Source organism: Chaetodon trifascialis, chromosome 6 (genome assembly GCF_039877785.1).
Source record: "Chaetodon trifascialis isolate fChaTrf1 chromosome 6, fChaTrf1.hap1, whole genome shotgun sequence".
Lineage (NCBI taxonomy): Eukaryota > Metazoa > Chordata > Actinopteri > Chaetodontiformes > Chaetodontidae > Chaetodon > Chaetodon trifascialis.
This window is the reverse complement of record NC_092061.1, coordinates 17,415,241-17,442,676: the sequence shown is the minus strand read 5'-3', so window position 1 is coordinate 17,442,676 and position 27,436 is coordinate 17,415,241. Positions and strand designations below refer to the sequence as shown.

Here is a 27,436-nt window from a genome sequence, read left to right as displayed (position 1 = left end):
TGCATATTGAGTTAACGGACTGGGAATTGTAAGCCTTTTTTTATATATATAATCCCCCAAATTTTAGGAGATTGAAGCTACATACAGATCTTAAACAGGCAGCAACGACAAAACTATGAGCCTAACCAGAGGAAAGTTTTCAGATTATTAATGGAAGTGATGATCATCATCATATTGATGACTCTTATTCTGCAGATAATGGTCCCCCCAAAAACAGGGAATATATGTAACTCTTCTGCCATCCTCTGTGAGGCTGTACTTAGGTACAGCAGTGCTTTGAGCTAACAATAGGATGCTAACATGCTTACAGTGAAAATACAAAAAAGGTTATTATTTAGTAGTTTGCCATGTTGACTCTCTTAGTTCTGTGCTGTAACATGCTAACATTTGTAAATAGCACAAAGAACAACAGGCCAGTGGGTACTGTGATTCATCCTCTGGGGAGCATCAATGTCTGCCCCAAATGTCTTGCTATCCAAGGGATCGTTGTTGAGATATTTTAGTCTGAACCAAAGTGACAGGCACGCACAGACAGACAGACAGACAGACAGACAGACAGACAGACAGACAGACAGACAGACAGACAGACAGACAGACAGACAGACAGACAGACAGTGTGGCAAACTGTTCAACAGAAAGTAACTAAAGCCCTCTAAAAAAAAAAAAAATGCTAGATGCTGCCAGATTACATCACCTGATATTGGTGATAAAATGAAACTGTTTACATACAGCACACAAAAAGGTCTTAAAAGTGAAACTAAACTGACTCTAACTACTGTGGCTTTATCATGAGCTATTATTATTTTTCAAGCTGCTGTCTCATCAGTATGTATCTAAATTTACCTGTAGATGATGCCTGTTGTATAGACTGTGGACCTGAAGTACCATGTGCCATCAGTACAGAGTACAGAGCCAACCCAACAGAAAATGTGTTTCTGTCCAAATATTCACAGACTGAACTGCAGGTGTCAGTGTACATTCAGAGGAGCAGTGACATATCATTAGCGGAGGGGACATGCATGGTTGTCACCTCCACCCATACAAACAGACACCAGGCCCGGTAGGCTTTGTTGTCGCCCTGTTATCAAGCAGATGTCAGTGCAATTCTCATGTAAAACAACACAATACGAATCATATTACTGTTTATATTAGAGTCACATTTCAGGTTTTGATGTGCTCACGTTTCCTATTTGAAGTGTAATTGCAGGTGACCATAAACCAGCTGAGCAAACATGAAGCCTAAATGAGATCTGTGTCAGTGGAGACCATCTGAACATTGATCACCCGGCTTGCCACCATCAGACTTTACGACAGTCTTTTGGTGCTTCTCACGTGATAGAGCAATCAATGCACACGGTTTACATACAGTATAGCTGTGTGTTTACATATAGCTGTGTGTTTGGGTAGGGTGCAGTCACAGGCGATGGGAGAGGGTTGTCGGTGCCTATAGACGAGAACATGTCGTGTTGCTGTGGCTAATTCGTTTTAATGGAAACACATCACACGAACACGTGAGTATATGTTTCCTGCCTTGGAAGCTGTCTCCATGGCGATACGGCTGGTAGAGGAAGGAAAGGGAGTAGCTGGAAGATGGTGCATATCTTATGTTATTTCTTCCACCTACACTCATTATCCACACATACATACCTTCCTTACGACTCCGATGCTGTAATTACCCTTCTGCTCTCTCCTCCCTTGTCTTTTTGCACCCTGTGCTCATCTCGTCAGACAATAGAGAAGACTCTAAGGGTCCCTCCTGGATGTGAGAGGCCATTATTCCTTCCCCTCCTTGCTCATTAGTGACAACAAGCCCTCTACATTACAGAAACTGTTAATAGACATGTCTCGCTACCTGCATTCATCAAACCTACCTTTAATAGCTACATCATCATTTGTGCTTAAGCGATCGTTTGGTCAAGACCCCAAGTATTTTAAGGTTCATTATGTGTGCTCAAACCTTTCATAGCTTAGGCATTATCAATGTATGCATCATAAGTGAGAAGTCACTTATGGTCAGACAGTTTGATTTGAAATACTGTCGTTCCTCACAGGACATGGTTGTCAGTTTTTAATGGACGCCTTTATGTTAGTGCTCAATATAATACAGGCTGTCCATTCATGCCATCATTTATTAATGTGATGAACATAATTAATAATCAAAATGGTTTATACCTATGTGGTACAGACTATCACACAAACCATAGACAACATTACAGTTTACGGAGTTGGTTACTAAATGTGTATATGTGATATTAAGAGTGAATAGAAATAATTAAACCTTCCTGGATCAATTCATATTACGGTCTCAGTAGAGCAATTATAAAACCTTTACCTTAGCTCAAACTTGGTGTGTGTCACATCTCTACAGTATGTATATGTATCACAGCAAGTGCACCATTAAGAGAATGTCAGCGTATGAAAAAATAGGGCGTTTATTTAATAATCCACATTATTTTCAAGTACCAGTGCTGCACATTAGGATTCAAGCTCATATGCATTTGTGGATGATTTTGTTCCATTGTGAGGGGGAGCTGTGCGTAATGACTGGCAGTAAATGGATGGTAACGGAATTAGTCAGGAGGGAGGTGCAGCTTTTCCAGCACTACATTTGCACAAAGCATATGCTTTATACTGTAGTTCATTTTTACTGGAAACCTTCACCAGAGACAATTATGGCACTGACACAATTACCATTACTGTCTCCTGAAATTGGCAGGATGTGCCATTTAAAGGAATAGCTTCACAACAGCAGGATGAAAACTACCCTCAGTACTTTGTATGTGCTGACTGAAACATATCCTTTGCATCAAGTGTCAGTATTTGGTATTGAATGTTTGGTCAGATTTTCATTCTTTGATATTTTCTCATCTAAACTTGTGCTGCTGCTGATTATATACTGTGTTCTCTTCAGACTGATTGTTCCACAGGACAAGGATGATGATATTCTGTTTTATTAGAAAAAGAAACTCCAAGAAAAGTCCAAAATCAGCAGTGCGTTGGTCTCTCAGTGCTCACCCACCCTCTCTGTTGCATTCAGTCCCGAGCCAAGTCATTCCTACTGAAGACCTACTGTAAAACTTTAAACACTGGTCATGAATAAATACTGGAGCAAATAGCATCTCTGGGACTAATTTCAGCATCAGATTCAGTGTGGTAGTGAGTAATACAGGTCCAGTGCATACAATTTATTGACATCTAGTGAAGAGGTTGCAGATCAGACACAATCAAAACATGTGCTGTACTACTGCAGTAGAACCCATGGAAGCGCGCTCTCTAGAGCCAGTGTGTGGTTTTTGTCCTCTCTGGGCTACTATAGAAACATGACGGTGCAACACAGTCGACTTGTGTAAGAGGACCCGCTCCCTCTATAGCTATAAAGAGCTCATTCTAAGGTAACTAAAACACAACAATTATTTTATAATTTATAAGTATGAAATATCAGCAGACGTCACAGTGAATGTTGTCCTCGTACTCTCAGCATCTCAAGGTTTTGGTATTTATTGTAAAGTACAATTAGCATATTTTAAATGTCCAAGTGATGCTCATTCAACAAGCCAATTTCACCACAAACATACCTGATTATATGATCCCATGAAAAGATTTTCCACTGTTTGGGCAAATGTTTTCTGGTCCAATGTGTGTGTACATGTTGGCGGGCGGTGCTGCGTACGCGCTCACCTGTATACATTTACACTGACATCATGTCGCTGTTCCCCACAGGGTGCAGGTTGAGTTCTATGTGAACGAAAACACCTTCAAGGAGAGGCTGAAGCTTTTCTTCATCAAAAACCAAAGGTCAAGTAAGTACAGCCGGCAGGGAGCATCACGCTGCTCTCTTTACATCCTGAAATGCTAATGGTAACAGGCTTGCTGCCGCGAGTTATGCTGAGAGCTAAATGAACATATAAAAGCATTATGTCGGAAATTGCAGTCAGTGATGACGCATATCCAATTTCTGTCTCAGCTGGGGTTTCATTATTGCGTTGGCTGCCTCATTTTAAAACACTGTATTTTTGTCTGGCCCACCAAGGAGAGAAGAGTACGGTTAATTTCCTGAGAAACGAGGCAAGGCTGCAGTGTTTCTCTCAATAGGAGATAAGACTGGCAATGCCACGGCATCCCTCAATGAGACATTAGTGCGGCTCAGCACTGTGGTGCATTGTGTCTGGAAACTGTTCATTTGCAGCTTGTTCTAAACTACAGGCACCCTGTGTCCCTGCAGAACACAAATGGTTGACATGTCCTCAGCACCGACACAGCTCTGTTGTCTTTCTCTCAACTTGTCATTGTCACTAAGCCACCACAGCTTTTGACATAAAACAACAGAGTCTAATGAAAATGTCATGCTTGGCTGCAGGGGTCTCTTGCTCTGTTCTGTTGCAGCGTTGTTTGTTTGTCCTGTTTCTAAATCATTTTAACATTGATGATGGCTTCGTGTGAAGAGGTCGCGTCACGAGGGATCAGCTGCAAAGGCTGATTAGAAACAGAATACGGCTAGCACCACCCTCTGGCGAACAAGCACGCCTGCAGACAAGTGTCTGTTCAGCTCATTCGGTGGTGCAGGTCGTATGAGTGCTTATCAGCATGATTATGCCTCTACTTACCCAAACAGGAAAACCTGTTTCCACAAACATCATTATCCGTCTCAGCTGTTTCTGTGCAGTTCATTTATTTTGCTGTGCAGTCCTTTGTCATCTTAGAAGCCATATTAGACAGGAGTACTGGTGTTATTTTGTGTTATTCTTGGAGGATTTGAAAGTTATCCATTACCGGAATCAGTTGTGACAGGCAGCCAGAGCAGCATGGATCTGCATCAGTCACACTTCAGGGCCTCGACAGCTAAAGTCTCTTTAGGCCCATCACAAAAGCAGTTTAATGCACCTAAACAAAATGGTGTTAAAGCAGTTTCAGCTTCCTAATGAGGAGAGATCTGGCTGCATTTCTCTTCAGCAGCAGACTCACAATCGCAGCAGTAGTCACAACACTGGAATGTGTGAACTTTAGACGGCAGACAGTAAGAATGCGTGAGGGTGCAGAGCTTTAAAGTTAAGCCTATGAGCAAAATAGCCAAACAAGCTCATTTTCAGGGGATCATCCCAGTTTTTGAGTCAAGCCAAATGATATGTCTTTGTTGGTCCACAGGCCTGAGAATCCGCCTGTTCAACTTCTCACTGAAAATCCTCACCTGTGCCCTCTACATAGTGAGAGTCAGCCTGGATAACCCCAAGCAGATGAACCCATGGTGAGACTCACACTCTGCAGTTGCCGATGTGTCTGTATTTTCTGGATAGTTGCTGTTTACTTGATACATGATTTGCTACGGTCTTTTTTTGTTTCTTTTAGTATTTTGGCAACGTCTTTGATGCTAAGTAAAGGCAATGTGACGTCTTTTGCTTTAGAAAAAGCTGTTTGTGTAGATGCAGCTCTTTTCTTTCTCCAGCTTCTTACACTTGTAATGTTATCTATCATTCTTCTTCTACTAATTCCAAACCCACCAGATGACTTGCCGTATGCCAGAGGATTTTTCCCAATAATATTTTCCTGTTGCCATGCCATGTGCATGTGCAACAAATATGAAAGATATCATAAGAGCAGATTTTGCTTTCAACACATCTAAGGCGTATTTCTCATTAAGAGTAACTCCTAAAGCTAAAAAAGTAAAATGTATACGCAACTTTTAATTTTAATTTTTAAAGTTAATGGTTGTCAGACTTTTTCTGTCATTCCCCAAATGAGTTCACATCCTTCCAGTAGACAAGTTTATCAATCATAGCAGTGATAGTGAAATAAAACGACTCTATTTTTCCTCGTCATCCACCCCTGCAGTGGCCCTACGCCCCCCTCAGAGGGGCCCGCCCACTGATTTAAGTCAATGACATTGTGTGGTTTTGATAACATTAAGATTGTCATTTTCTCATTTCATTCACCCAAAACACAAAAGAGCAAAGCTAAGTTGCTCCCTCTGCGCAGTCATGTGGTAGCTATAAATTGTATTGCGCTCGCTGCCAGCAGTTTTTAGAGATGCATTGGGTTTGTTCTTTATGGCATCATACCAACAGATAGAAATGTTTCCCAGTGGGTAAGTCTCCACTCACGCACACACATCTGCACACACCTTCACGCTCTTTTTGTTTTTCCCTTCTTGCTGTTTTTCCCTCCACAGTTCAACATGTCGGAACAGCACCGAGAACAACGGGACTGCTGCAGCAGAGTCAGCAGAAATCAGCTGGTATGTTTCAGTCAACATGGCATGTAATTGCAAACCGAAGCACGTTTATTTTCAGTGTAGCAGTTATAAACACAAACTTTTTCATGGTTTTTGACAGGGACTTGATTTTCTGGGTTAACAGACGGATTCCTGTATGGGCGATACAGGTGAGATTAATAACGCTCCAATGACACATTAATCAAATTCCACTGTATGAACTGAATCTCAATGCAGGATTCAACCCAAGCACACCAGCAGCCATTTATTAGAAAACAGGCAGAGCGAGAGCAGAGAGTAGTTCCTCAATGAAGGTTGAACAGCCAGGAGAGAGAAGTTTGCAGTTGCCAGGTTCATTTATCTCCCTCTCCCCCTCTGCTTCAGGTGACAGTGGCCTTAATCAGTTTCTTGGAGACCATGCTTATCACATATCTCAGCTACAAGGTAAGAGCCACAATGCATAGTTTCTCTATTTAATCCGTGCTGATGCCTTACAGCTGTCTGATCAAAGTCCAGCACGGCCCGTTTGTTCTCTCTTGTGGACCGGCAGCTTCTAATGTCAAGTCCAAGTGCCCGTGCCAAAGCACCTATCAAGGAAATGGGGCCAGAAGACTTTCGCCAATAATTTTGAACCCAGACATCATGCACTCTGCCCCAGAAACAAGTTGTGTACAACAGCTTTGCAGGGCTGGACGGGCTTGTATTGTTTCTTCTATGAGAGTCATGTAAAGGTGTACTTTGGTACTTTGGTCCTCAGTTCATGTACTTTTATAGGGAGGGTTATGCAAGTGAGGGAAGATCTCAGCATCATGTACTCTATGGAAATGAATATGGTGAGTCTTTGTGCGAGACTCCCGATGAGCAGGATAATGTAAAGGATTTTTGCCCTTCATATACAGTCATAATAATCCAGGTGTCTCTGTTGTATGGTTACGTACTTTATTCAGACACTAAGACATTAAAGAAAAGCTCATCCAGTTCCTGAATGCAATAAGACTAAATTACCTTGAGATGTAGGGATATCCCCTGTTGTGTTGTGTTAAAACCTAAAGACCCATTCTGCATCTCGCCACAGTCCAGGGTCCTCAAAGTACTGCTAGGAAATATTAGCTTCAGCATTGCTGCTCTGACACTGGTAGTATCTCTTAGACATGTTGCTCCATAGATTCCAGCTCCTTCCCCTGTGGTAATCCTCTAAATGTTGCTGTTTGTTGATCATTTTATGTCTTGCTCAGGGACTCCTTCTGTGTTTATTTTATGTGGAGCAAATGCCCAGATTTTATTAAATTCAGTTGGTGATGAAATGTAGCTTCATAAAATGTTTCTTTAGTAGGCTTTTTAATAACTCCATCATAAACTAAATCCACCACTGAACTGCACCTTGTAAACTCTGCTGCGCTCTCTATCTTTGATTAGTATTCAGTCCCTCTCGCTGCTTGTGCAATTAGCCGCGACCATACTTTTGCTGCCTGCATATACTGTATTATCTGGCCTTTTGAAGATAAAGCATCTTGGCAGCATCCACAAAAAGCACTAGTTAAAACAAGCTAGTGTACTTTCTTTTGTTGTTTGGAAATAGTGTCTTATTGAATGCATAATTCAGCATGTAATAATGCAAGGATACTTTATGAAACTTAATACATGACTAAAACAGGAGCAGAGAATGCAGCATGCTGTAGTTTACGAAGTTGAAAAAGTCACAAAGTCTGCAAGAGCATAGTTGTGATGAAAAGATTTAATTACGAAGGGTTAGAATTATAATAATGATAATTATGTTTCTATATGTGAACTTTTCCCAGCGTCATTAAGAGGCTGCACAAACAAACGTGCTTTGAATGCCTTAAGAACAAGTCAATGTGCTGTTTCTTGACCCAGCATTAATTACTGAACCTCTGCATTCCAGCTTTGATAAACCCAATCAATATTCAAATACCCTTTTTCCAACTAATAACAATTAATTACATTTTTCTCACTCTTTAAAGTGCAACATGGACTTACAGCACACAGTATACAAAACTGTTGCTCCCTTGCCTCTTTTCCACTGTTTCCTTGTCACAGCTGTTTTCTTCTAGTGTTCACTGGAATTACACTTCTGCGCTCTCACTGGATCACTCAATTATCTTCCATCTGTGTCCTATCTAGGGGAATATCTGGGAGCAGATTTTCCAGATATCCTTCATATTGGAGATGATCAACACAGTGCCATTTATAATCACGGTGAGTAATTAACTTAATTGGTAAATCAGTCAGTCTGTTCCACAAAAAACGGTCTTATCACAGGCATCTTCATTTAGGATCGGGGTCATGTTGGTATTGGATTGCCCCGGTGTCATGTGCTTCGCATCCTCGACCAGCCTAATTACCCTTAATGAAAAATTGCCAAGGGCAAATTAATTCTATGTTTTTCGCTGTATTGATGATAATGATTTCCTGTATGTCACTGATCTGTTTTAACCCCTTCCTCTCTCCCTTAAGATCTTCTGGCATCCACTGAAAAACATATTCGTTCCTGTTTTTCTTAACTGCTGGCTAGCCAAAGGGGCCCTGGAGAACATGATTGTGAGCATTTCTTCAATAATGTATTTGTTGTACTGCACAGACTGCAGCTGAATTGCATAAAAGCCACTGAGGCCTTTGAAGGAACATTATTGATCCTGTGGCGGCCATATTGAAGCTCCTCAGCTCATGAGTAACACTGGCTTTAATAGTGGCTTTATACAATTCAGTCTGAACAGATTCAATTGAGTTGATTGACTGATTTCTTTATTTCTGGGTGGCTGTCACTTAGTTTATGCAACCATATCTGATTTGTTGGCTCACTGATGTATTGTTTTGTAGCTAGTGCCATTAGCTACATGAGTTTGTGTAACATTGTTAGCACTGACACTGGTTACTTTGATAAATTAATTTGCTTTTGAAGTTATAGTTTAAGACGATCTGTATCTGATGTGGATGGTTACATAGCTGTTGCTCACCTTCAGTCAGTACATCTTTCCAACCAACTGCAGTTGTTGGGGGATAATGCTGCAAAGCGAGCAAATACTGGTGACCTATACTGCAAATGAAAAGGATGTATTACATCTATTTGAGGACCACAGCCCATGTTTTACAAAAACAGAACAAACCGCAACATAGACAGGATGAAAGTCCCTGCCTGTCCGGCAAGCACAGAAGCTTGCAGTACAGTATTGTCCAGGATTTGCCATTGGTGCAAAGTGAATAGTACATGGAATTGAAAGCAATTAAATGATATCCAGCTGGTGTAGTGTGTGTGTGTGTGTGTGTGTGTGTGTGTGTGTGTGTGTGTGTGTGTGTGTGTGTGTGTGTGTGTGTGTGTGTGTGTGCGTGTGCGTGTGCGTGTGTGTGTGTGCGTGTGTGTGTGTGTGCTGTCGCTGTGATTCAGATGACACCATGACAGAGTGAGAGCCTCATGCCAAGGCGGTAGTTGGGCAGATGGTAGAATCTGAGGCCAAGCAGACCAGCACATGGAGAGAAAGCAGAGACAGTTCAGAGTGGCGGTGGCGGGCAGAACATGCTAACAAGGTGCAAATGAAAATGAGTTGTGAGCTCCCACATTTCAGGACAAATGTAGGAGAAAGCGCAATATTATATTAAAATGTTCCAATAGAGAGGAGAGGATTGTGGGACCCAGTGTTAATTTGTATCCAGACTATCCTTGGTTTTTTTTTCCAATATACTGTACATACAAAGAAGAAATCCATGCAGGCCAGAAGAGAACTTAACAAATTTTTTGATTGGTACAACAGGTTAATAGATCCATCACATGCCCATCCGCTAATCTCTTTTCCCATGTCCAGAATGACTTCCACCGTGCCATCCAGAGGACCCACTCTGCCATGTTCAACCAGGTGTTCATCCTCATCTGCACCTTACTGTGTCTGGTTTTCACTGGGTGAGTAAATCTCTGTCCTCGCGGTGGGTAGCGTGCATGTCCTGGACAAGGCGGATTATTTGGCGAGCTGTATCAGTGTTGGGGCCAAAGATGCAAAGTTTTTCTGGCAGGCCAACAAAATGTAAATAGTGGAAGTTAGCTAATGTTATGAAGCCAGTTATCTCTTCTTACTAGTAAAGACAAATAATAACCCAAACATTTGTTATCTTGAGTTTGAAGTTCTTACCCAAAATAGTGATGAGCAGCAGGGAAACGTGCAAAAACACTTCTTGGATAAGAGGTCACGTGCTCTAAAATGTAGGCAGTAAGTGAGACAGTGCTGTGACAACAAGTAAACACTGCAACAGTTAAAATAACCATTCTTATTCACCCATCCTTCATTTGTCTCATTGATTTAGACTTTTTATTAACACCAGTCTATCTTAATCAAAGCTATCACTTCTTGAGCCTGAGGTCTTTGGCATCCCTCTTGTGCCTTGGCCACAGCCCAGCACCCACCTTACCTCCTCCACCCCTCCCAGTTAGACGACATCTCATTCGCCTCTCCCTCAGGGTTTCATTAAATCTCCAACTTATCAATGAAAAACACAAATGAATTGGCACAAGCAGTGAGGTGGAACCAACAGAGCAATCAATAGTGTAATTTGAAATGACATACTGAGCAGGAGCCTAAGCTGTATTGACTCGAGTGCCCTTTGATCTTCCGCAAATTGGATTTGATATCCAATCCACCAGGCTAAAACATGAAACTGAAGCAGATTACCCTCCTAAAGTATCTCTTCACATGTTTTATTTAAATTCTCTTCCCTCGTAGGAGACATGTCTGATGTAACACCATCAAGTTGTTGTATAACTGCTCATCTCTCTGCAGTGCTTGTGGGATCCAGCATCTCGAGAGAGCTGGGAAGCAGCTGTCCCTGTTTGACTCATTTTATTTCTGCATCGTCACCTTCTCCACTGTGGGCTATGGGGACGTCACGCCACAGATCTGGCCCTCCAAGCTGCTGGTGGTCATTCTCATCTGTGTTGCCCTGGTGGTGCTTCCGCTGCAGGTAAACTAACTAGTGTTTTCTCTCGAAGTGCACCGAGGGGTTCAGCGCTTGGGAAACATCGTCTTAGGTCCTGTCTTATCAGGAGTTCTTTGATGATCTGCAACGCAGTGCTGACCTCCGGTGGGTTATCGTCAAGTTTTAAATGACATTTTCTTGCAGCTCTAACAGGCCTGACAACAAATAAAGATCTAAGTTGCTTATTTCTCTGACACTTTTGGCTGCATATTCAGTATTCAGGCCAAGTCATGCTGACCTGCTCTCGCTGCATGATAAATCTAACTATTCACTTGGGGTCAGGTCTTTTTTAAAGATCACAAACAGGTTCATTACTCAAATGTGTTTACCGTTCCTGCAGAGCAAGTTGGGTGAGAAATAGAAATGAGCTCCCACTGCTGACAAACTGCTGCATCAGCACTTTTCACTCCAGTGCTTTCATGGTCTGCGCTCAGATGGCAAATCTATCTCTCTTGCACTATTTCTTTCATTCTTGTGGCATTTGACATCACGTCTGTGATGTTTTTTGTCATTGTGTCAGTTTGAAGAACTAGCTTACCTGTGGATGGAGAGCCAGAAGTTGGGAGGAAACTACAGCCGCCACCGGGCGCAGACGGAGAAGCATGTGGTGCTGTGTGTCAGCTCACTGAAGATCGACCTGCTGATGGATTTCCTCAACGAGTTCTATGCTCATCCCAGACTGCAGGTACCAGAGGAAAACAGCTTGTTTTAATGCTGGATTATCAGAAAGTCAAATAAGTAGTCAGTATATATGCCCACTGTTCACTTGCTTTAGGATGATTTAAATAAAAGCGTTCATCGTGAACATTTCCTTGTTTTGCAGGACTACTATGTGGTGATCCTGTGTCCGACAGAGATAGACATTCAGGTTCGCCGTATCCTCCAAATCCCTCTGTGGTCCCAGAGGGTCATCTACCTTCAAGGATCTGCCCTCAAAGACCAGGACCTGATGAGGGCCAAGTGAGTGAATGGGTGGCGTGCATCAGTTCGTTGATGCAGTCTGCGTCCAGACCTCTGAATCACTGTCCACATTTTAGTTTCAGTTCATTCACAAAAGGATTAAAATACAAGAACAGTCATGTAAGACATAATGGAGGTATGTGAGATGGGACCTCTGATAAGCTATCTGAAGTCTGGGATTTTAATAATGAAAGGAATGAAAGGCTGTATGAAACCTGTGTTCAGCCCCGTGTCAATATCTGACTTTTAATGTCTGAGCTTCAGTCTAGCACATCATCTATAATTTAATTATTTTAAGATTTGGGTAATAATCCGAATGTAAAGTTTAAATCCTCCGCTGGCGAATCACAGCCCTTGAAGTACGACTAGAGGCTCAGACACTTCAGTCCACTTGGCTGCCCTCAGCTTGCACTTCAGTAAAATGGAGTTTCTCTCTACAGTGCATTGATCATCTGCTCACATCTAAGGCCAAGCATGTAGGCAGCAACAGAAACTGATAGAGCACATTAGAATATGTTTGGCCTTTGCATTTGTTTCTGTCCCTGCAAAATATTGCAGCAGCAGTCGCCATTTATGCTTTTACTGATGCTTTTTTATTGCTTGCGGTGTTATGATGTGGTACAGATGAAAGGGGGTCCAAGTACTTCTGCACAATGTTGTGTGTCCTAAATTTATCAAGGAGCCCATCCCCCTTTTTCTCTCTTCAATGTGTGAAGTCATGGGGGTGATTAGACCGCATGGCAATTTCACGCACAGATATGTAATGGATAAAATCACCCGGCCAGATAAGCCTGTTTTCTTGTCATCAAATTCATACAGTCCTTTTCTCCACAGAACATGTGAGCTTTCTGTCACGAGTGAATGATCTCTGCTGCTCATGTGGCGCTAGCACTGCGCTCTAATATCAAACAGCACTTTTCACGCTAGCATACAGCAGCAAACCTTTTCAGTCATTGTCACGGAACATAAGCATCCCAGCCTAACTTTTCTTTAAAGTGTTGATCTCCTTAAATAATTCATTTAGCATTTCGATGACTGTCCTCTGCCCAGTCACCAACCTGCGAACCTGTCTGTCTGTCTTTCTTTCTCTTTCCGCTCGTCTCTCCGTGTACCCGCAGGATGGACGATGCTGAGGCCTGCTTCATCCTCAGCAGCAGGAACGAGGTCGACCGAACTGCTGCTGTGAGTCACATCAACAGGAATTGGTAGAAGCGGTCGTAAAACTCCAGTTTCCAGTATAAACACTCAGGATAAGAATAATTTCATTGGAGCAATTTCCCCTTCACACTCAACTTCCCTCATAAATTAGAAGAGAGAGTTGGAGGTATCCAGATGATATTGTGATGCTATTGGAACTGCCATTGAGTATTGAGAGCACATTGAGGCAACCTTCACGGTCCATAAAATTCAGAGTGCATACAAATGAGTCACTGCATGAGTAAAATAACATAAAATCATTTCCTCTCCCACAGGATCACCAGACTATTTTGAGGGCTTGGGCTGCGAAAGACTTTGCACCAAATTGCCCTCTCTATGTCCAGATTCTCAAACCAGAAAATAAATTCCATGTGAAGTTTGCAGGTAAGTGCGGGAACGCTGTCCACCTCCAGAGGCACAGTTCAATTTGTCGTTGTTTTCTTACACATACACTTCAGGTCTAAAATACTGTTTTATTGCAATTTATTTACTGCATTTCAGATCATGTAGTATGTGAAGAGGAGTTCAAATATGCCATGTTGGCACTGAACTGTGTGTGTCCGGCCACGTCTACCTTAGTCACACTCCTGGTTCACACCTCCAGAGGACAGTGAGTACATGCTGCTATTTTGCTACAAGTAATACAAGCATGTGATGCATTTCCAGTGATGGCCACCGTCAGGATCTCCTTTCATCACCATGTGTGATGTGGGCATATGTGGTCAAGTCAAATGTATACATTTATTGCCCTTGAAGATGGAAACCACTCCAATATCTATTCATTATATATGAAGCAATATTTGGCTTAGCTAAGGATAAAGGCTGGAAACTGGGGGAAGAGCTAGCATAGGTCTGTCTAAAGGTAACAACTTTTACCTGTCAATAGGTTTTTATGTGCTTTGGAGATGCTGGTAGGTGAATTTTGTTGCCTTTTGACAGGGCCATGCTGTTTTCTCTCCCATCTGCTAAATTAAGATAAAGTCGCTCCTCCAGCTTCATATGCACTGCACAGACATGAGAGCTGTATCAATACTTTCAACTAACTCATGACACAATTCACAATGTTGAACTATTCCTTTAAGGTTTTTCAGGGTGCCACTCAGTTATCAGTCAAGCCTAACTGGCGTTCCTAAAATACCAGCCAAGCTACATAGTCACCCTTGATCAGTTTGTTTGGCTTTTCCGTCGTGTCTCAGCCTTAGATTAATAATCCAAAACTGATGTCGTACTCTGCTCCTGTTCACTGAGACTGAACTGAACCAGGTACATTATTTCTGCTCCCAGAGCTGCTCAACTTCCAAGAGTTGTTTTTATTAAATAAACTTTCAATCTTTCTGAATTTGAGCGCTCTCTTAATGTCTAATATCCCTTTGTGTCATGACTCATGTGGACAGATTCAATCCCACACAATTAATATTGGAGAAGTTTTTACAGACTGTCGCTGGCTTTTGTCTGCAGAGCTGACTGCTGCACCGTCAGTTATGGCAGTAACTGTAACGTTATGGTAATTTTACTTTTGCCAGTAAATGGAAATGTGACTAATTACTTTTTCAAAATAAATAATGCAAACAACAGCAGCTGGAATTGAAATGGGCTCATTACTCTTACTTTTGTGCCGCGTGAAAATAGAGGACAGCTGCAGAGGAGAGCAGACAAATGCGTCTTATTCCCCCGGATTTTCCAATGTGAGCTTGTTTTTCACTGTTGTGATTGTAATCTTTCTAAAATAAACCAAAGAGACTTGGGTTCATCAAATATTTATTCTCACTCCATGAAGCATTGTGCGGGTTTTCTCATACCAGACCCGACTCTATAACCAAGAGAAGTGTCGCTTTGAGGAAGGAACTCCAGTTGTTTTGGTGCTCGGGAGTATTAATAACTCCTATCGCTACAGTGATAACAGGCACTATGATCAATGAAATCTGACACTTGTCTTGTCCCACACTGTGCCACAGCACCACTGAAATGATATAGCTACGTGTGCATTAATAAGACATTTGAAACAGACATTTAATAGAAATGCAGAAGTCACTTTCCCTAATAAATAACATTAGTACAGTTATATCTGTGCACACGGTCACCACTGCAGAAACTTGTCACTGTCGAGTCAGTAGACATTACCCTGCGTGAGGCAACAGATCTGGCTGTGTTTGTCATATTCTGTGCAAGGTGACCACCATATATTTCTTCCCTGCTATCCACAGCAGAGACGGCACATCCATTTAAATTTCCATTACTGGAACTTGTGCTGGCCCGGGGCTCTGGGGGTGACAGGAATGGGAATGGATTTCTTTGTTGCAGGTGTTAATTCAAACATCATCACGTTGATTAAAAGCTATGAAGTACATGAACTGTCTAAATAAAATGACCTCAAAGCTTTTTCTCTTTTGCTCGTAACCTCGTGACCAGAATTAAGGAGGAGGGAGTCATGAAAGGTCAGACCGATTTATCAGCCTCTGGGGAAATGAGGGCTGTTGGGTAGTCAAATAAATGTCAAATTTGATTTAAAAATGCCTTCTTATAGGACTCAAAATGACTCTTGAGTCATCGTTAAGCAATACTGAAAAATGAATGGTAACCTGGTTATATTCTGATGTTAAATTCAACAAGGCTGCTGTTTGCCGGCAGTCCATCAGTCCACTGTGGACATCTGAAGCTTCATGTTTCTTTCATTTAAGTAGTGACTCTTCTGATTGTGCTGTTGCAGAGAGGGGCAGCTGTCACCCGAGCAGTGGCAGAGGACGTATGGACGCTGCTCAGGAAACGAGGTCTACCACATCCGCTTGTGTGACAGCAAGTTTTTTGGAGAGTATGATGGAAAGAGCTTCACCTACGCCTCCTTCCACGCCCATAAGAAGTAAAAACATCCCCTAGTTTAATCTTGTAATAGTATTTAATCTCATTTGAGGAGCTATTAATGTCTCTGGGAGCAACACATGTTGAGCTGAGGCCCATTTTGGACTGTGTAGGTATGGTGTGTGTTTGATTGGCGTGAAGAGGGAGGACAACAAGAGCATCCTCCTGAACCCCGGGCCCCGCCACATCATGGCCGCCGCTGACACCTGCTACTACATCAACATCACCAAGGAGGAGAACTCAGCCTTCATCTTCAAACAGGAGGAGAAGCACAACAAGGGCCTGCCTGTCACCGGCCTCTACGACGCCCCCTCCAGGCTGCCCGTGCACAGCATCATCGCCAGCATGGGTGAGACAAGAGCCAGATGCAGAAAGAGAAATCGTGTTTGGTAGCGGGGAAGTTGGTAAAGAAAGGAGAGAGAGGAAAGGAAGATGTCTGTAGTGGTATGAGTGGAAATATTCAGGTTGCAGACACCCATTGTTTGGTTAAGAGCATTTCCATGTCAGAAGAGAAAATGGATGCTTTGATGCTTATTTGCTCACACTCAGCATCTCTGAATGGTGGCTGCCTCGATGGCGCTCGATGCTTTCGCTGACTTTCATGCATGATTTTTTTCTCACGTGCCTTTTTACTTTCTTGGCTGACATTATTGTGTTGTGCTTTTTCTGTTTGATCTGTGAAAGTTGATCAGGCCACTTCATTTGGTAAGTTTGTGCATGATGCATCAATTTTTTAACATTGTTTAGCAGCATTTTTACTGTTGACGGTGTGATACACAACCATGATTCCAAAAGAGTCAGGACTCTGTAAAACAAAAAGAATGTAGTCATTTGCAAACAAACAAACAAACAAACAAACAAACAAACAAACAAATAAGCGGTGAACCTCGCTCCGTCCTTGCTTGTGAGCGACTGAGCCTCTCCAGGATGCCCCTTTCATACCCAGTCATGATACTATCACCTGTTACCAATCAACCTGTTCACCTTTTGCACAGTGTACTTTTTTGGAATCGGGGTTGGACACGGTACAAGACACAGTGATATTTCATTAATGCTTCTCTTAATATCTCTAATCTCCACATAAACAATGATATTGTATATCATTATATTATATTACATTATATATATCATGTTTCTGATATATCTGATGTATGTAGCTGCTGTATGTATATCACACATCATATTACAGCTAATACGATGTGTGTTGGGGACATATTTATTGACAAACCCACAGTGTCAATACTGTTTGCATGCTGTTTTGTGGTAGGTCGAGAAAGCAGTACATTTTCTCCTCAAGGTCAAGCTGAGCTGAGCTAGAGAAGCTGGTAGGATTGTCGGTGGCTGAGATGCTGAGCAAGCTAAACATGGACCTTATTACTGTATGTCCAGTATGAAAAAGCATTTTCCAGGAACAGATCAAATAGTCATGGGCTCACTGTGGCATTTCCTGTGTAAAAATTCACCATTGACTTAAACAACACCCTGCATTAAAAGTGCTGAGCATGCTATTTCTACTGTAAATATCCATGTTTGCTGCTCATTCGATAACCTGATGTCATTTTCAGGCACTGTGGCCATTGATCTGCAGAACCCAGATCCTCCTGAGGAAAGCAGCAAACTGACCTTGCCAACGGAGAACGGCGCTGGAAGCCGCCGGCCAAGCATCGCTCCTGTGCTGGAGATCGCCGACTCCTCCGCCATTCTGCCTTGTGACCTCCTCAGCGACCAATCAGAGGATGAGACCAACCAATCAGACGAGGAGGGTTCCGTAGGGTCAGAGTAAGTGCAATGACTGTGTTTGAGATGTAAAAAAAAAAAAAACAGGCCTTGACGTGAACAGTATGTTTTGTCTTGCTGCAGTAGAAAAGTGAAATGTCCTCACAATGCTAGTGTCCTTTGATGTGTACTTGATTGATCTCCCCTGTCCCTCCTCCTCTTCCTCACGTCTCAGTGGTTGTTGGAGGGAAGATGGATGGGTTTGGAAGAGGTGTGTAATCTGTATGTCATAATGCAGCAAGGTGCAGACATGGCAGTGATAGATGTGTATTTCGTGACAGGAAAGTCAGCACTTTTCCGCTCGAGTGAAGCCCATGCTGTGTGTCCTTATCTCGATACTCACCCTTCAGTGCTCATCTATCAGTCGTCCAGACATGCAGTCGCCATGATAGCAGCTCAACATGTCTGAGGGATTGGTTTATTTCTCTGTGTGTGGTTTCATTAGATGGAGATACTTTTAGGATAGATTGGCTGCTTCACAAACTGCACCTCAGCCCATCCAAGTCTTTTTGTCCAGCAACTGTAAGACCCAGACATCAGTGCCTCTTATGAAGTTGGACATAACATAGTCCTCCTAACCTCTGTGCTTCTATTACTGTGCCCCATGACACTGAACTAGTTTTCTTGCTACAAGAGTTGTCAGGCACAGCAATTTGGGAAATGGAGGACGCTGCATCGTCTTCAGGAAACGAGGCGTGTAGCTTAAGATACCACAGTGCCATCATGTGGTGATCAGGTTGAAGATGCACCTCTAAAAAAACTCAGAATCTCTTTTATTGGCAAACCAGAGGACAATACAGCACTGATGAGGGTAATTTCAGCCAACACATCAGGGGACACGGCACCAAATTGTCCTGTCCTGGGGACACGATTAAAACTTAAGGGGCTACAAAGCATTGTAATCGTTGATGTAGTTGGTATTGAACAGGAATGAGTCATTCAGGCTACTAAATGCCAGTAATTTGAGCAGCTGCAGAATGTAATCATACATTGAAAAGCAGATGCACTGTTATTAACCGTCAGTTATTGTGGGATTCAGTATTATGAAATAATGATGAGATAATGAAGTGTTTGTCAATTAAAGTCTGCACTATTTTTGTGGATTCAGAGAAAATGTAGAACGAAACAGTTTTGACAGAAAGTATCTGTGCAGAGGAAGAAAACTCCCAGTTCAGAGATGTGCAGCATCACAGGTTGATGTCTGACACTTTAGAAAAAGACAGTTTCTGCACTCGAGGTTTTAGTCCAGGCACAACTTTGATAGGACTCAGAAGCATTTCTTGTTCTTCTTCCATCAGTTTTGTGAAGGGCTACCCTCCCAACTCACCCTACATTGGCAGCTCTCCAACCCTGTGCCACCTCCTGCCACAGAAAGCTCCATTCTGCTGCCTTCGCCTCGACAAGGTGAATTCACATGCCGGAAACAGCCCAGAACTAGACCACAGAAACTGTTATGTGTGTCTCCTGAAAGCACTCTACAACTGAAATCTGACTGACTTCCTGTCTCCATCCAGGGCTGCACACATAGCAGCTTTGAGGATGCCAAGGCGTACGGCTTCAAGAATAAGCTGATTATAGTGTCTGCGGAGACGGCAGGAAACGGTCTCTACAACTTCATTGTCCCTCTGCGTGCTTACTATCGGCCCAGGAAGGAGCTCAACCCCATAGTGCTGCTGCTGGACTACCCGTAAGACTTCCTGCCATACTTGCATGCTTTCACTACACACTGTACATACAGTATAACACAGTAAGGATGAGATTGTATGCTGAATCAATACCGAAAGCAGGCCTTCTAGCCTTCGTTTGCTGCTATTGATGGCAATGCTGGACATTGATAAAAATCATCATGTGCTTTAATATGAGGGCTTTTTCAAAGAAAAAAACTAGTTTCCATGCAGAAGTAAAGAAATGGATCTATGCATGTCTGTTTGTGTGTTTGCTTATTTTCATTTGTTTGTTGACTCGTGGGCTTCAGATTTTTTTTTTTAAAGTTTTTCATATGTTTGCAATTTAAAACAACCAAATTGCCTCTGGTAAAGAATTCATCATGACAGCTGAACTGTGGGTTAGCTTTGCTTAAAGATAAAGAAAAAAATGCTTTTTGCATTATTCATAAACAACAGTTCTCTGAGCACAGGAAAAAAAAATGATAGTGTTAGAGCATGTACACGTGTGTGTGTGTGTGTGTGTGTGTGTGTGTGTGTGTGTGTGTGTGTGTGTGCGTGCGTGCGTGCGTGTGTGTGTGTGTTGCAGTGATCCACACCTTTTCTGCTCTAACTCACTGGCTTTCATTAACTTTGGCCAAATGTCTGCGGTTGCTGAAACAGAAGCTACACAGGCAGACAGCCAAGAAAGGTCTGGCTAAGTGACACCACCAGGGGTTTCCATAGCAACCAGTTACATCCTCCCATTGCACTGAAGAATCAGACCTACAGGATATTTCCCTCTTGTTACCTAATGAAGCATCAAAACTGTGTCTGCGCCGCCCAGATTGACAAGCAAAGCAACAGTGTCATAAGCTGTCACATAATCAGCGTGGGACGCTAATTTCTGATGTTTCCTGTTGCCCACAGGCCAGACAACCACTTTCTAGAGGCCATATGCTGCTTTCCAATGGTTTACTTCATGGCTGGTACCATCGATAAGTATGTGCTCCAATGATTAAAAACCTGCTCAGTTAACTGATTTATTTTACAGCTTCAATACAACTACACATGTATCAGGAATAAAATGCAATATAATCTTTAGAGGGTGCTTTCAGGCTGATGTTCCCCCACATGAAGCTACAATATTCCCAGCAAATCTGCACTAGAGTTTGAAAGCAGAAGATTTTTAATTAATCTTTAATATCAACAATAAATTATGTATTTTTGCCTGTCTCTGCGGATCAAAAAAGAAGTGCTATCTAGCCTCAAGCTTTACAGTTATGTTCAAAAATGATACAGCATGAACGTCATTATGAGCCAGAGAGGCAGTGACTTCATGCAATCAGCACACGCCTGGATTTGGTTGCACAGGCTGTTTGTAAGTCCATCATTAGATTTGTGTAGTAACTGCTGGCTAGTTTCAATCTAGTGGTTTACAAAATCAGGTTGCATCTTTAAATCTTAGGAGAGCCTAGTTAAGACATCAGTGAGGGATTACTTAGTGAACACTAGATATGGTTAAAACATAAGCATGAGTTTATAAAGAGCAGCTGCAACTTGCTCTTGTTCCTCTCAAGCAGACCAGTTGTAGGAATCACTGGAAACTAAAATAGAAGTAGCTTATCCAGTTTTGCGTGTGTACACTGGAATAATTGATGGAATGCGTTGAACATTACAGATTTATCAATGTTTCTTCACACATCACGAAGTAATAAACACTGTTGGTTTGTGAATGAACCAGCTTGGACAACTTGCTCCAGTGTGGGATCATCTACGCCGACAACTTGGTGGTTGTGGACAAGGAGAGCACCATGAGCGCTGAGGAGGACTACATGGCAGACGCCAAGACCATCGTCAACGTCCAGACTATGTTCAGGTAACCCAGAGAGAGCATTTCAGTATGCAGCAAACGCCTCCTACCATCATGGTTCTTCTTGTTTGAGCTTGGAGCTTCAGGTTTTGGATCAAATGTGCACCTGATTAATGTTTTCATCTGCTCTCAATGAGAAGCTGAGGAATAAATCCGTATTGTTCCGATATTGCCAGAATAATGAATGAGTTCATCTCAAAGACAAACTACAGTTGCCTGACCTCTGAAACTACTCTTTTATTTAACAACCAAAATTAAAAGCATTTGTCACTGCCACGCTGGGTCTTCCCCTCAGCACAAAGCATTTCATCTCTCCTCTACCCATACCCCCCCCCCCCCCCCCTTTGCCTCACTCAGGTTGTTCCCCAGTCTCAGCATCATCACCGAACTCACACACCCATCCAACATGAGGTTCATGCAGTTCAGAGCCAAGGACTGCTACTCGCTCGCTCTCTCCAAACTGGAGAAGGTGAGTTGATGACAACCAAAAGAGTCTTTCACTGTTTTCTGTCTGAAGATGACTGAAACTCTTATGATCCATCCATGATTTCAAAGGAGGACGTCTGTAGCAGGGATACATATGCATGTGCATATGCACAAAAAGGCATTAGATTAGATTCAATTTTGTAATGGCACTTTGTCAGTGTCATTGAGCACAAGTACTTAGACAATGGAGTGCACTTTAGCATCTAATCAGGACAGCAAAAAGCAGTAAAATGCAAAGTTCTGTACATAAATAAATGTAAAACAGCAAGTTATATATGCATATACTAAGATAAGTATGAACAGTGAAATTAATACACTAAGATATATACAGGATGTGCAGCAGTTACCGCAGGCAAATGCATGTGTAAATATACAGTGAAATGAACAGGTAGGATATGTAGATGGGACATGCAGAGCACAGACAGCAGTGTAAATATGAATACTCTATAGGGCAGATGTATACAGTATGGACAGTGGTAATTTATATATTATGTGAGAGCCTGAGCAGTGCAGGTATGTGCAGCAGTGTGACTGTGGTGAGTGAGTGGGAGTCAGCAGGCATTGAGGCAGAGGCCATCATCGTGCAGAGGATCTGATAAAGAGTTCATGACTTTTAGTAGTATCTGAAATCCTGATCATAGTTGCTTTTTCCCTTCTGACTCTTCATTCATTTGTTCTCTCCTACCCACAGTCACAGCGTTCACCTTCGAGTTTTGAAAGCACCGTGCTTTCAAAAACTTGCCTCTTGACTAACTTTAAAGTTTCCAGAGGTGAAAGCCGAACCAGCCATTTCAATTTCACACACGTCTTCTCGGAGATGGATGCAAAAGAGCAGCAGTTCAGCAAACACAGAGGAGGAAGTAAGATGTGAAAATCAGTTCGCACTGTTCCTCAAATGTTTGTGCGTTTATCTCTCTCCAGATAGAGCGCGATAAGGGCTCCAACTTGGCCTTCATGTTCCGGCTGCCATTTGCTGCAGGCAGGGTGTTCAGTATCAGCATGTTGGACACGCTGCTTTACCAGGTGGGATCACAAAGACCGACATGTACCTTTGAACTTATGGGTATATGTCATGCTAACATTTCAAATGATGATTTCAGTCTTAGCTTTTTATAGGAGGAAGGAAGTAATTCCGAGCCTGTAATGAACAATGCTGACTTATGTTTGAATCAGTGAGGGAGCCTCTGATTGTCTCTTTAATAATGAAATAGGATTGATTTGCCCGGTACTTTGCAAGGCTTATGGCTATGAGTGAACTCTACAAGAACTTTTACATCTCAAGTATATTTTACTGCCCATTTATAAGCTGTTTATCCATCATTTCTCATTCTGCGTTTCAACAGTCGTTTGTTAAAGACTATATGATTGCCATTGCGAGACTTCTTCTTGGACTGGACACCACCCCTGGATCTGGGTACCTGTGTGCTGTGAGTGTTCATATTGCAAAGCAAGTGATTCGTAAGTTTTGGTAAACGATTGCCTTACAGCGTCTGCTTAATTGTCATTGTCAGATGAAGATAACAGAAGAGGATCTGTGGATCAGGACTTACGGCAGACTCTTCCAGAAGCTTTGTTCCTCCAGCGCTGAGATCCCCATAGGCATCTACCGCACCGAGTCGCACATGTTCTCCACCTCAGAGGCAAGTTCAGTTTGATCAGATTCTTCAGATCTGAGGCCTTGTTTTGGGTTTTGTCCCAGCGTTGACTTCTGGTTCGGCTCTAGCTCTGGTTCGGCTCTGTTTTTTTCATTCTTTCTCATTTCTCAACTCCTTTCTTCTTCAGATTTTCCTGACGTCCTTCCTCGCTTTGCATTCTTTCTCCATTCTCCCTTCCTCTCTTTGGTTTTTAATCTTCCTAACTAGCTGCATTTTAATGCTCAACAACTTATTTTCCTTCAGTCATTGTTTGCTCCTTTCTGCTTTTCTCTCTTCTATTTGTTTCATGCTAAGCAGAAGAAGGAAATTAACATTTTTTTACCTGAACCCAACAATTTTTCCTGCATCTGGCCATTTTAGTAGCCAGTTTGATTATTGAAATAAAACTTAGGCTTATTTTATATTTGGCTCATAGTGTTAATTTCCCTGCATTTTAACAGTGAACGATAAAATAGTAAATCCACCATATTTACTATTTCATGTGCTGAATCTTGAGGCTGTAGATGATTTTGTTTCGCTTTGGATGCCCCCATCTTTCATTGCATCTCTTTTGTTTGGATGTCTGTTTGTCCCTCTCTTGTTTCAGTGCAAGGACAGTTATGCACAGGTAAGATCCACATGTGCTTATTTTTTTCATCTGGAAGTTTCAGTCTGCTGCCACCTTTTGCTTAAAGATGAAAAATACCGTGCTGGCATTTTTCTGGCATTTATTAATGTGTAAAGTTCATACCCATCACGGCTTGGTAATGCAGGCTTCTGAAAATAGCATTAAATATGGAAGTTTGCCTTGATTGTCACACGGAAAGGCATTTCTTTACACAAATGGAACAAAACTAACAGCGTTAACAGCAGCGCCCTGCTCTTCCAGTCTCAGGTGTCCATCAACGTGGAGCAGGGCATGGAGCACCGCGAGCGTGGAGAGTCCTGGAAGGAGAAGACGGCCCACAGAAACTCCACCACGAGCGACCAGTCGGAGCACCCGCTGCTGAGGAAGAAGAGCATGCAGTGGGCACGGCGGCTGAGCAGGAAGAGCACCAAACCGTCCAGCAGAGCGGAGCGTATCTCACAGCAGAGACTCAACCTGTACCGGCGCTCTGAGCGACAGGAGCTGTCTGAGCTGGTGAAGAATCGCATGAAGCACCTGGGCCTGCCCACCGTGGGATACGGTGAGTGGAGCAGCTGATGATAGTTGGAGAAGTGATAGACTGTCCCTGTGTTTGCTTTGTGTTGTAGAAGGTGATGTATGGAAACATAAACGTGTAAATCAGTGCAGTAATTTATACATTACTTATTGTGTAGCCAGACTAAACACAGTGTAGCTGATTATTAACAATTATTTAATTATTTTTTATACATTTTTATTTAATTAATAATGATTTAATCATAATTAGTCATAATGTACCTGAAAATGAATAATAATACACATTATAATGTTTGTTGCAGATTGGAGTCTCAGTTCTATAAACACTTTTTTTAAGTCCACAGCAGCTCTGGAGGCAGAAATAACTGGCTGAATTAAAGGATCAGTGTGTGGGATTTAGTGACATCTAGTGGTAAGGTTATAGATTGCAACCAACTGAATATCCCTCGCCCCACCCCTCCCTTTCCAAGTGTGTAGGAGACCCTACGCTGGCCGTGAAACTTGCTATGAGCATCAAAGCCTCTCTCTAGAGATGGTGTTTGTCCTCTCTGGGATACTGTAGAAACATGGCGGTGCAACATGGTGGACTCCATGGATGAGGACCTGCTCCCTCTGTAGATATAAAAAGCTCATACAAATCTCACACGCTGGTCCTTTAAACAGTGGGTAGAGCCCAAGAATCTCAGATAGACAGTAAGAAAACGTAGAAGAAAAACTAGAAGATAACTGGTGGCATCCCTTTTTACAGTAATGGTTACAGTCATGGAAGGGCAGCGGCTGAGGGTTTGTATATCTAGTTTGAACTTCCAGGCTGACGATTAGTTAATCTACATCAGTTGTTCAGGCTAGATCCTTCTCTTTTAGCAGCAGGAGCCATCATAGTAGGGTAACCATTTCAATAATCAATTACTCATTTAAGCAAAAAATCCCAGACTTCTCATAAAATAACCATCATGACATGAAATCAAAGAAGTAAGGATGCTACTTTTCACCAGAACAAAGCATGGAAAGTTCAGGCGATCCTTTTGCTCTACCCACTCTCAGCCATTCACATTATTTCAGCCGTGACAAAAGCTGTGTTTGAAGCACTCAAATCTGTGTTCCAGTCATCTTTTCTCATCTCATCACCTATTAAGACCTGGCGCTGTGGGTCTTGATGGCACCGATCATTAACATCACACCACCTCATCACTGACCTTCAGAAAACCTCATTTTTTCTCATCAGTTTCACACTCATCAAACTCTTTCTCCATGTGCCATAACACACACACACACACACACACATACACCCCTGCATAGTCATGATCATACCAAACATGTGGATGTGAACACGTCACGCATGAGGATGCAGGAGCACCAAACCTCGTCTCAATTGCATTTGACCACAGACTGCAATTGCCTGCATTCTTTACCTGCTCACCTCTCTCCTTTTTGTTCTTCAGCCCTTTCTCTCCTCCCAGCTTCACGCTTCAAAACAAAAGCAGAATCATGCTCCAGATGTGTTGTGCCTGCTAAATATTATGTAACGTGTCGATTGAATACGTTTCAGGAAGAACCCCAAAAGCTCAAGATCTTCTTATGAACCATGAATGTCAGTGAGGATTACTGCAACAGGATCATGTGACATTTGGGAGTGATTCTGTGCACACACTAATGCATGGCTTCTTTGCATCGCTCTCACCTTTTTTCAGAGTTCTTTTTGAAACTGCAAATGCATTCGCTGCCTGCCTGATTTTTTTCTTTTTTCTTGTTTTCCCCCCTCCTCTGTTCCTCTCCTGCTTTCTCTCTCTGACTCTTCTGTCTTCCCTCCTTTGGCTTGTAGAGGATGTTTCTAATCTCACTGCGAGCGATGTCATGAATCGAGTAAATCTAGGATATTTGCAAGGTAATTTGTGTGCTGTTTATAACTCATTTACAACATGTGAGTGGTCCATCTTGTGGAGAAAGGAGTCTGTCCTTTCACCAGCATCCATTGAAGATAAGTGCACTGAATTTACCCACAGAGCTAGATATATCCATTTTTAGACGATGTGTGGTTTTTGGTTTTTTTTTGCCCACCCTTTGATCTTTTTTTGGTTCATCTAAAGTTTTCAGTTAATTCTAAATGACCCAATCAGGCCATTAACAGTGAATGCGTTGCTTAGAGTTGCAGGACATTTCAGAGCACCCGTATACAGAGGGGACCAGGCCGTCAGGTTAGCTGGTTGATCACAGTACTACAACTTTACTGCATGAGTGTGTGTGCGTGTAAGTGTGTGTGCGTGTGCGTGTGCGTGCGCGTCCTGCCAGACTTAGCAGTAGATCAGCAGCCAATCTTTCACTACCTCGCTCTCCTACCTCTCTCTCTCTCTCTCTCTCTCTCTCTCTCTCACTCTCATATCTCTCTCTCTCTGTCTGTCTCTGTCTGGTCTTTTCTGCATTGTGTTCCCGTGAGGTGACGTCCCAAATGGCTAGAGTACTGCAGGGCATCAGAGTATGGCTTTAAGAGCGGAGCGGAACGCATTATGTCTGTGGATGGAAGGTTAGATGTAGAGTAAAAATGTAACGAACAGTATGTATCAGAGGGGCTCTGGTGTGGAAAATGCAGACCTCAGTGGAGGAAATGTGTTCTTCACCTCCGCCTTGTGTGTCATTTTCATATACCAGGAACCCTCTAAGTGTATT

The 27,436-nt window shown here is 42.5% G+C and overlaps 1 protein-coding gene across 16 annotated transcripts in view; it reads left to right on the top strand.

Annotated features, from left to right (window-relative positions):
- kcnt1b (potassium sodium-activated channel subfamily T member 1b) overlaps nt 1-27,436 on the top strand; it is a 67,993-nt gene that overhangs the window by 34,184 nt on the left and 6,373 nt on the right. For 5 of the 16 annotated variants that reach the window (XM_070963523.1, XM_070963521.1, XM_070963529.1 and 2 more), the window contains 29 exons: nt 3,721-3,800; nt 5,143-5,242; nt 6,164-6,229; nt 6,327-6,375; nt 6,590-6,649; nt 8,348-8,422; nt 8,681-8,764; nt 10,024-10,118; nt 10,990-11,170; nt 11,706-11,870; nt 12,009-12,145; nt 13,264-13,327; nt 13,618-13,726; nt 13,844-13,952; nt 16,050-16,199; nt 16,312-16,547; nt 17,764-17,977; nt 19,273-19,378; nt 19,489-19,661; nt 20,548-20,619; nt 21,362-21,496; nt 21,848-21,959; nt 22,898-22,999; nt 23,320-23,403; nt 23,488-23,616; nt 24,218-24,238; nt 24,500-24,797; nt 26,595-26,657; nt 26,917-26,967. In XM_070963523.1, coding sequence (XP_070819624.1) covers nt 3,721-3,800; nt 5,143-5,242; nt 6,164-6,229; nt 6,327-6,375; nt 6,590-6,649; nt 8,348-8,422; nt 8,681-8,764; nt 10,024-10,118; nt 10,990-11,170; nt 11,706-11,870; nt 12,009-12,145; nt 13,264-13,327; nt 13,618-13,726; nt 13,844-13,952; nt 16,050-16,199; nt 16,312-16,547; nt 17,764-17,977; nt 19,273-19,378; nt 19,489-19,661; nt 20,548-20,619; nt 21,362-21,496; nt 21,848-21,959; nt 22,898-22,999; nt 23,320-23,403; nt 23,488-23,616; nt 24,218-24,238; nt 24,500-24,797; nt 26,595-26,657; nt 26,917-26,967 — 3,320 coding nt within the window. Of the gene's footprint in view, nt 1-3,720; nt 3,801-5,142; nt 5,243-6,163; nt 6,230-6,326; nt 6,376-6,589; nt 6,650-8,347; nt 8,423-8,680; nt 8,765-10,023; nt 10,119-10,989; nt 11,171-11,705; nt 11,871-12,008; nt 12,146-13,263; nt 13,328-13,617; nt 13,727-13,843; nt 13,953-16,049; nt 16,200-16,311; nt 16,548-17,763; nt 17,978-19,272; nt 19,379-19,488; nt 19,662-20,547; nt 20,620-21,361; nt 21,497-21,847; nt 21,960-22,897; nt 23,000-23,319; nt 23,404-23,487; nt 23,617-24,217; nt 24,239-24,499; nt 24,798-26,594; nt 26,658-26,916; nt 26,976-27,436 lie in introns of all 16 variants that reach the window. The other 11 variants (XM_070963522.1, XM_070963526.1, XM_070963533.1 and 8 more) reach the window with 6 other exon arrangements.